This window comes from Orycteropus afer, unplaced genomic scaffold, assembly GCF_000298275.1.
Source record: "Orycteropus afer afer isolate SDZICR_OR568_19922 unplaced genomic scaffold, OryAfe1.0 scaffold00381, whole genome shotgun sequence".
NCBI classification, from domain to species: Eukaryota; Metazoa; Chordata; class Mammalia; order Tubulidentata; family Orycteropodidae; genus Orycteropus; species Orycteropus afer.
The window spans coordinates 1,396,344-1,406,610 of NW_006921968.1; the positions used below are offsets into that span (position 1 = coordinate 1,396,344).

General features: G+C 40.9%; 1 protein-coding gene across 1 annotated transcript in view; it reads left to right on the top strand.

Annotated features, from left to right (window-relative positions):
- Nucleotides 1-10,267, top strand: part of ICE1 (interactor of little elongation complex ELL subunit 1) — a 97,622-nt gene that overhangs the window by 65,388 nt on the left and 21,967 nt on the right. Inside the window, 1 exon segment of the mRNA XM_007953261.2 lies at nt 6,680-6,840. Within this exon segment, the coding sequence (XP_007951452.1) occupies nt 6,680-6,840 (161 nt within the window).

The following is a 10,267-nucleotide window of genomic DNA, read 5'->3' on the forward strand; positions in this document are numbered from 1 at the left end:
AATTGTCAGACTAGAGAAAAATGACCCCAGATCTACAGGTGGAAGGAGGAGCACTGGAAAGAGTAATCATGTGAGGGATAGAAAAGGTGCTTGTCCTACTTCTTCCATTCTCTTTTATTATTTTTTTTTAAGTATTTTGTACTATGGAATCAAATTAGAAATCCACAGCAATAATGTATCCCAAATCACCTGAGTTCGAAAATCAAATAATAAAAATAAAATCTTTCATGATAATAATCAACATAAAAGTTAGTCAAATACAGCTAAACCTTAGGAGGAAATGTATAGCTTTCAATGTTTATATTAATTAGAATAGCAAGAGAAGTAAAAAATCAATCAGTGATTAAGCTGGAAAAAGACACAAACTTAAATAAAAGAAAATAATGAAAGTAAGAGTGGAAATCAGTGTAGTGGACAAACAATAGAGAAAAAACTTATGAAATCAGTAATAGTTCTGTGAAAAGTGTTTTAAAAACTATAATAAGACTAGAAAATAAAAAATATAGGAATTACCAATATTAGGATTAAGGGCATGTCGTTGCAGATCCTACAGTCAATAAAAGAAATACTAGAAACATTTCTTTCTAAGATACAAATGACCAAAACTTGTGCTAACATAAACAAAAATTCTGAGTAGTCCTATGTTTACTATAAAACTTAAATTTAGAATTGAAATTTTCCCAGCAAGAAACCTTTCAGAACGAGTTTGGCTTCTGTGGGTAGTACCAATCCCACACAACCTGTCAGAAAATAGGTGAGGAAGTAACACTTCCCAGCTTATACGTGGTACTTGTATACCCTAATTCCAAATCCAGACAAAGCAATTCCTACAAAAGAAAAGGGCCAGTAAGTATCATGAATAGATACAGAAACAAAAGTCCGTAAGGACATACTAGGAAATTCAGTCCAGCAATATGTAAAAGGGGTAATATGTCTAGAGTAAGTAGGATTTGTCCTAGGAATGCTTTGGTTTAACATTAAAAAAATAATAATAATTAAATTCACTATATTGCCTGAATTAAAGAGGAAAATAAACCATTTGCTAAAAGTTAACAGACCGTAAAACTCCTGGAAGGCTGAATGGCAAGGAAACATCTCAGTCTGGTAAAGAATATTACAGAAACAGACATCGTACTTGGTGGTCCCAGGCTGGATGCTGAGTCAGATCAGGAACGAAGCATTTGTTTTCAGCACTGAAGTATAGTTCTTAGCCCGTGCAAGAAAGCAAGAAAAAGAGGTAAGAATATAAATATTTGAAAGCAAGAAGTAATAACAGTTTTCATTTCTTCTAGACATGATGCAATGGAATCCACAAAATAGCTCCTACAACTAATAAGGAGCTCTGGTGGCATAGTGCCTAAGGCATTTGAGTGCTAACCAGAAGGCTGGCAGTTCAAACCCACCAGCCACTCCTCACGAGGAAGGTTGGGCAATCTACTTCCGTAATGATACTGCCTCGGAAACCCAAGGAGAGGTCACTAGGAGTCGGGGCTGACTCGACGGCACGTAACAACAACAACTAATAAGTAAATTTATCAAGGAGTTAAGATATTAACCCCCCACCCCCACAAAAAAACCTATAAAAATCATTGTGTTTGTACGCTAGAAACACCACCGTTTGCCTGTTAGTTTAATGTACTACGCTGGCTTATGTGTTACTGTTACACTGGAGGTTTTGCTACCGATATTTCAAATCTCAGCAGGGTCACCCGTGGTGGACAGGTCAGTGGAGCTTCCAGACTGAGTCAGATTAGAAAAAGGACAGGGCCATCCACTACTGAGAAAATTGGCCACTGCGAACCTTAGGACAGCAGTGAAACACTGTCTGATACACTGCGGGAAGGTGAGCCCTCAGATTGGAAGGCACTCAAAATATGGAAGTCTCCTCAAAGCAGACTTGACTTTAGTGACATGGATGGAGTAAAGCTTTTGGGAAATTCATTTGCTGTCGTGGCTTGACTCAAAATGAAGAAGAAACAGCTGCAAATATCCAGTAGTATTCAGAACATGGAATGTACAAAGTTTGAATCTAGAAAAATTAAAAATTGTCAAAAAATGAAACGGAATGCTTAAAGATTGATATCCTCGGTGTTACTGAACTGAAATGGACTGGTATTGGCCATCTTGAATCAGACAGTCATATAGTCTGTTATGCTAGGAATGACAGATCGAAGAGTGTCAGATTCAGTGTCAAAAAGAACATTTCAGGGTCCTGGAGTATAGTGCTGTCAGTGATGGGATGATAGCCACAAACCTGTAAGAAAGACAAGTTAACAGGATTATTACTCACATTTACACACCAACCGCTAATACCAAAGATGAAGACATTGAAGATTTTTAGCAACATCTGCAGTCTGAAATTGATCAACCATTCACTCAGGGTATATTGACAGTTAGTTGTGATTGGAACTCAAAAGTTGGAAACAAAGAATCATCGGTAATTGGAAAATACGGCCTGCATGATAGAAATGACACCAGAGACCTCATGATAGAATCTGCAAGACCAATGACTTATTCATTGCAAATACCTTCTTTCAATAACATAAACGGCGACTATACATGTAGATCTCGCCAAATGGAATATGACTACGTCTGTGGAAAGAGGTGATGGAGAAGCTCAGTATCATCAGTCAAAAAACAAAGCCAAGAGCTGACTGAGGAACGGACTATCAATTGCTCATAGGCAAGTTCAAGTTGAAGCTGAAGAAAATTGAAACAAGTCCATGAGAACCAAAATATGACCTTTATTGGGAAATATGACCTTGGTGATGGAAAGGATGCCAGAGATTGCATGATAGAATTTTCTGAAACCAATGACTTACTCATCACAAATAACTTTTTTCAGCAACATAAATGTGGAAAATTATGTGTCAGAGTGGTATCCTTTTCACTGTACTTGGTCTGTATGCTGGCATACGATCCGAGAAGCTGAAATGTATGAAGGAGAATGTGGCAACAGGATTGGAGGAAAGTGCCTTAATGGCCTGCAGTATACAGATGACACAGCACTTGTAGCACTTACTGATGAAAGTAAAAGCCTACAGCTTGCGGTATGGATTACACCTTAACATAACAAAACTAAATTCCTACAACTGGGCCAATAAGCAACATCACGAGAAATGGACAAAAGATTGACGTTGCAAAGAATTTCATTTTACTTGGATTAGCAATCAACACCCATGGAAGCAGCTGTCAAAAAATCAACTGATGTAATTCACTGGACAGATGTGTTGCAAAAGACCTCCTTAAAGTGTTAAAGAACAAAGATGTCACTTGGAGAACTAAGATGTGCCTCACCCCAGCCATGGTATTTTCACCTGCTTCATCTGTGTGCAAATGCTGGACACTGAATAAAGGAGATCGGATAAGAAGTAATGCCTTTCAATTATGGTGTTGGCAAAGAATATTGAATACACTGTGGGTTGCCAGAAGAAGAAACAAGTCTGTTTTGGAAAAATTGCAGCCAGAATATTCCTTGCAAGTGAGGATGGTGAAACTTTGTCTTATGTACTTTGGATATGTCATCAGAAGGGACTAGTCCCTGGAGAAGGAAAAGTGGAGGGTCAGCAAAAAAGAGGAAGCTCCTCGCCGAGTTAGATTGATACATTGGCTATAAACAGTGAACTCAACTGTAGCGGTGATTGTCAGAATGGGGCTGTGTTTCATTCTGTTCTATGTAGGGTCACTATGAGTCAGAACCAACTCTGCGGAACCTAACAAGAGCAGTATGCTAGAAATACACATCTGGCAAATGAAATTTAAAAATTTTACTAACAGCAAATTAATGAAACAAAATACTTAGATATAAATTTAATAAAATATGTACAAGACATTGTACTGAACACTATTGCTGATTAAAGTCAATCTCCTTAAAAGGAGAGATGTAGTATGTTCAGGGACTGGAGGCCTCAGTATGGTAAAGATGTCAGTTCTTTCTGAATTGATCCATAGCTTCATTGGCATTCCAGTGAGAATCCCAGCACACTTTTTTGTGAACCTTGGTAAGTTGATTGGAACATAGGCATGCAAAGAACCAGAATGACTAAAGCAGTTGAAAGGAAAAATGTATAACGGTGTGGAACTCTGGCTGTCGGTGGAGTGGGGCAGAGTCCAGAGAGCAGAAGCACCTGGCCCATGGATTTTTAACCAAGGTGCCACACTAAGGTGACGGAGAAGAGGCACCGTTGCAACAATTGGTGCCAGAACAACTAGCTATCTGTAGTTCATCACACATCGTACACAAAAACTACTGTGACATTGATTGTAATACCAAATCTAAAGGCAAAATCTATAAACCTTTTCATCCAGAAAGGTTCACAACCTTGACTTAAGCCTAGATGCATTAGGACATGCAGAAACCTGTGACCATGGGAGGAAAAAGGAGAAATTGTTTTCAAAATTTTACTCTTCAAAAGATACCATTAAGAAAGTAAAAATGGAGACAGGGAAAAAATATTCTTAATACACATGTCTGACAAAGATGTGTATACAGACTGTATTAATAAGTTTTTACCTCAGTGCAGAGAAGACAGACAGCCTGGGTGAAAAGAAATGGGCAAAAGATTTTAAGAGAGAGCTCAGAGAAGGAAGTATGTGAGTGGACAGTAGGCACATGAAAGTACACTGACCATTGATGCTGGTTGTCATCGTAAGTTGCTGTCACACCAATTCCCATGCACGGCCACCTGTGTCCAGCAGAACAAACAGAGCCCAGTCCTGCACCACGCTCACAGCCGTTGGTGTGCTGGAGCCCACTGTTGTAACACAGCATGTCTTGGGTGCTTTCCCTCATCTCCCTGATCCTCTGCTTTTCAAACATGATGCGTTTCTCCTGATGATGTGTCCACAGTAAAGAACATCAGGGACTGTTGTCTCCTTCTCAGGAGCATTCTGGCTGTAGTTTTCCCAATGGTAGTCAGTAGAGAAATGCAGGTTAAATTCAGTGATAGCACTCTGCACTCACTACCAAAAAAAAAAAACAACTCCCTGCCATTGAGTCATATGGACTCATAGCAACCCTACGTTGGGTTTCTGAGGAGGTATCTCTACAGAAGTAGATTGCCCAGTCTTCCTTCTGAGGAGTGGCTGGTGGGTTTGAACCGCCAGCCTTCTGGTTAGTAGTCAGATACCTTAGGCACTAGACTACCAGAGCTCCCTAGGAGAGATGGCATAAAGAAGACAACCAATAACAAGTGGTGGCAAGGATGGGAACAACTTAACTCCCGTGACTTACTGATATGCAGCTACCTGCTGGTACAGGCGTGCTGAACACACTCACAGTTTCATATGAAGTTCAGACACATTTATCTGGTGACCCAGCAATTCCACTCTTAAGTGTTTGTCCAACAGAAATGAAGACATATGCACCTAGACTAGCTCACGATTCTCATAGCTTAATTCCTCATAGCCTGTACCTGCAGATGATGTCTGTCACCTGAAAGGCATGTCCATGAATGGAAAGCAGTACAAAGGGACAGTCTGGGGACGTGCAGCAGTATGGGCGACTGTCCGAACATGCAGAGTGGGCACCAGACTGAAAGAGCACTAGTGTGACCCCCTTCATGAAGTTACAGAAAAGAAAGGCTCCTCAGAGCCACCAGTACCAGATAGGATTGTCTGAATCTGGGCAGTGGTGGCTGTAAGTGGTCCCACTGAGGGGTCTTTGTGGATTGGTGGAATGCTATCAGCATTGATCTGTGGGGGTCACATGGGTGCACTCATCCAAATCCATTGAGCTGTAGACTAAAAATGAGAATGTTTTATTGCATGTAAACTAAGCCTTTATTAAGTTGGGTGTTTTTTTTAAAAAAAAAATCAAATTTCAATAACCATAAAACCAAACTCACTGCCGTCGAGTCAGGTCTGACTTATAGTGACCCCTCCTTGAGTTTCCGAGGCGATGTCACTATGGAATTACATTGTCCAACCTTCCTTCCGGGGAGTGGCTGGTGGGTTTGAACTATCAGCCTTCTGGTTTGCAGTCAGATGCCTTAAGCACTACACTACCAGAGTTCCCCAAATTGCAGTAGGAGGAAAGTATTTGCAACAAAAGGATTGGTACCCAGAATTTGTAAAATCCTGATCCTTGAATCAGAACCCATGTGTTCTCTGCCTAAGTCCTGTCTAAGTGTGTAAGCTGTGGTGACACCTGCCAGTGGAAGGAGGCTGACTGTGGGGATGTTTGCACAGGAGTGTCCTTTGATTCTTTTCCTTCCTGGTTCCTTCTCAACAGATCAGTCTGTCTAAATACATGTTTATTCGTGTGTTGTTGTTGTTGTTGTTGTTATTTGCCGTCGAGTCGGAACCGACTCATAGCGGCCCCTTCTTGGCTTTCCCAGGCAAGTATCACTACGGAAGTAGATTACCCAATCTTCCTTCTGAGGAGTGGCTGGGGGTTTTGAACCGCCAGCCTTCTGATTAGCAGTCAGGTGCCTTAGGCACTGCACTACCAGAGCTCCCATTTATTCGTGTACTACTGTTTAGAACATAAAGTTTACCGAAGGGAAGGGGAAGAAAGCAAAGTCGGCTTTGAAACAGTCACAGCCAGGGCTTAACATTTCCTTGCTGGTACCATGCCTCGTGAGTCGTAAGGATACTGATTAATACGATTCATTCCAGGATTGTAATGTGTTTGCTGGATTAGACATAAAGGCTTACCAGTTTATTTTCTTTCTCCTAGATTTTCCTGAGTCCGACAAACTGACGCTGTTTATTGCAAACATGTGGCATGATATATTTATGTCCCAATCTGTGATTAATAAAGCGATGCAGTTAGTTGCCAGGCAACGTGCTAAAGGAGAGGTTCTGAACTGTTTGAGAGCTTTCCTCAATTGGGAGAAGGTGAGTTTTAGTTTTATTTCTTACAGTGTCATATGTGGAGTCCTCGCATAATGTGGTGATTTGCTCATGTATTTGTCCCATCAGTTCACTGCGTTATAAAGGCAGTATTCTCTGTATCAGGCTCGTTTAAACATTTTAGCTTAAGCATATGCATTTTGCTCATTACGTTTTCATGAGACATTCTGAATAACTGCAGACCTCTGGGTTGTGTTAACAGTTGTTTATGCACTAATTTATTGGATGAAAACCATACATTGGTATATATTCATGTTTTTCCAATGAAGGGCCCAGAGGAGATGTAAGCTATTTGCTTTTATAGTAACTTCACTCTTTTTCTTTTTTTAAACGTTTGTGATTTGGGTGAAATATTACAAAGCACATTCATTTTACACTCAACAGCTCAGACACACTTTGTTTTCTGACGCTGGTTGCATTCCCTGCAGGGTAACAGCTCTCCTCCACTTCCTCCCCGTGGTCAGATTTTCCCTGGGTCCTTCTTGCCTAGGCATTCCTGCCTGCCTCCCTTTATCCCTGTGGAAATGCTGCCCCTCTGATCTCCTGGCTGATTGTTCTAAGCAGTGCATCTTCCTGGTGTAGGTGTTCAGCTCCGAGGCCCGTGTGTTGTTTAGCTGAGGGTTAAGCCATGGGAGTGGGTTCAGTTCCAGGCCCAAAGGATGAGTTGGGGTCATAGTCTTGGGGGTTTCAACAGACTCTATCAGACCAGTAATAAGGTCTTTATTGGAGAAGCTAAAGAAACTGGCATCTTGACTTCTTCCTCTGAAGATTTTTCCATCTAATTTTCTGTCTTTTTCTTCCAAGTTGATGGAATTTATGTTTCTTTTTGATTCCATGTTGCCTGTCACTCATTTTACATTTTACATTTTTATTGGTGCTTGGTGTGCTAACCTGCTGTCTGGCTGTGTTCTTGACTTGTGCATCTTACCTCAAGGGAGCCTCTTGATGCTGAGGAGTTGACTATGAGAAGAGGTGGAGGTGCTCAAGTCAGCAAGGCTGCACTGACCTTGATCTTTTCTCTAACGTGCGTGCATTACTCTCCTTGTTAAAGTTGAATTAATCTGTACTTAGGTACAGAGTGGAATTTTGTATACCATTTTGCCTGCCTTCTGAGTATTTTTTTGTGTTAGTGTTCGTTTGAATTTTATTTTTTATGAAAAGTGAAGGAAAGGCCACTAGTTGCCTTTCAATTTGTTGTCCTGTGACTGCTTGCGTGATCCTGTGAGGCTGGAGGCTCTGCCACCGGTATTTCAGGTCCCAGCAGGGTCACCCGTGGTGGACACGTTGCAGAAGAGCTTTCAGACTCGGAGAGACTGGGAAGGACCACCTGGTGGTCTACCCTGGAGACCTCGTGAACAGCAGCAGAGCATTGCCTGGTACAGCACCAGAAGGTGAGCTGCTCAGGTTGGAAGGCACTTGAAATATGACTGGGGAAGAGCTGTCTCCTCAAGGTACAGCGGACTTTAAGATGTGCGGGCAGTGATGCTTTCAGGACCTTCGTTTGCTGATATGGTGTGAGAAGAAACAGGTACAAACATCCAATACTAATCTGGCAGTGGAATGTACGAAGTATGAATCAAGGAAAATTGGAAGTTGTCAAAAATAAAATGGAGTTCATAAAGATAGGTTTTTATAAGCATTAATGGCGGCATAGTGCCTAAGGCACTTGACTGCTAACCAGAAGGCTGGTGGTTTAAACCCACCAGCCACTCCTTGGAAGGAAGGTTGGGCAATCTACTTCCATAGTAATACCACCTCAGAAACCCAAAGAGGGGTCGCTATGAGTCAGATCCGACTCCACGGCAGTGGATTTGGTTTTTTCTTTCTTTTATTTTTGGAATGAGCTGAAATGTGCTAGTATTGACCATTTTGAATTGGACAATTACATGGTCTGCTGTGCCAGGAAAAATACATTGAAGAGAAATAATGTCACATTCATTGTCAAAAAGAACATTTCAAGATGTATCCTAAAGCACGATGCTATCAGAGACAGGGTAATATCCATATGCCTACAGCAAAGCCCAGTTAATACAACTATTATTCCAGTGTACACAGCAACCATTAATGCCAAAGAGAGGAAATTGAAGATTTTTACCAACATCTGAAGTCTGGAGTTGGTCAGACATGCAATCAAGATGCATTGTTAATTATAGGTAATTGAAATATGAATGTTGAAAATAAAGAAGAAGGATCAGTAGTTGGAAAATATGGTAATAAAAATGATGCATGGTAGAATTTTGATAGAATTTTTAGATTACATGATAAAATTTTACAAGACTAATGGCTTACTCTTTGCAAATCCTTTTTATCAATAACATAACTGTACATCTGGATCTTAGTAACTGGAATACATAGGAAGCAAATCCACTACACCTGTGTGAAGAGATAACGGAGAAGCTCAGTGTCATCAGGCAGAACAAATCCAGGAGCCCACTGCATAACAGACCATCAGTTGTTCACCATGCAAGCTCAAGTTAAAGCTGAAGAAAATCAAAAGAAGTCCACAAGACTCAAAGCATGAGTCTGGATATGTCCCACCTGAATTTAGATACCCTCCCAAAAATAGATTTGATGCATTAAACACTGATGACTAAAGACCAGATGAGTTGTGGAATGAAACGAAGGACATCTTATCTAAAGAAAGCAAAAGGGTCATTAAAAAGACTGGAAAGAAACAAACAAAATATGTGTCAGAAGAGGCTGAACCTTGCATTTGAACACAGAGTAGCGAAAGAAGATGGAAGAAATGGCGAGGAAGAGCTGAACAGAAGATCTCAAAGGGGAGCTGGAGAAGACGAAGTAAAGTGTTATAATGGAATGTGCAAAGACCTGGAGTTGGACACCAAACGGAAGAACATGCTCAGTGTTTCTCAAGATGAAAGAACTGAAGAAAACTTGAAGCCCCAAGTTGCAATATTGAAGAATCGATGCCTGTCTTAGAACAAATACAGCCAGAATGCTCCTTAGAAGCAAAGGTGGCAAGACATTTTCTGTCATACTTTGGTCATATTATCAGGTGTTCAAACTAACACCCACTGCAATCACTTGGCTGTTCCAAAGAAAGAAAGTCCAACAGAATGTGGAAATTATCAAATAATGTCATACAAGTAAAATTTTGTGAAAATAATTTAAACCCAGTTGGAACAGTATATTGACCAGGGAACTCCTAGAAATTCAAGCTGGATTCGGAAGAGGATGTGGAATGAGGGATGTCTCTACTTCCTGAGATGGATTTTAGCTGAAACCAGGGAATACCAGAAAGATGTTTACCTATTACCATTGACTATGCAAAGGCAGGGGAGCTCTGGTAGCATAAGACACTTGCCTGCTAACCAGACGGCTGGCGGTTCAAACCCACCAGTCACTCCTCGGAAGGAAGGTTGGGCAATCCTACTTCCGTAGTGATACTGCC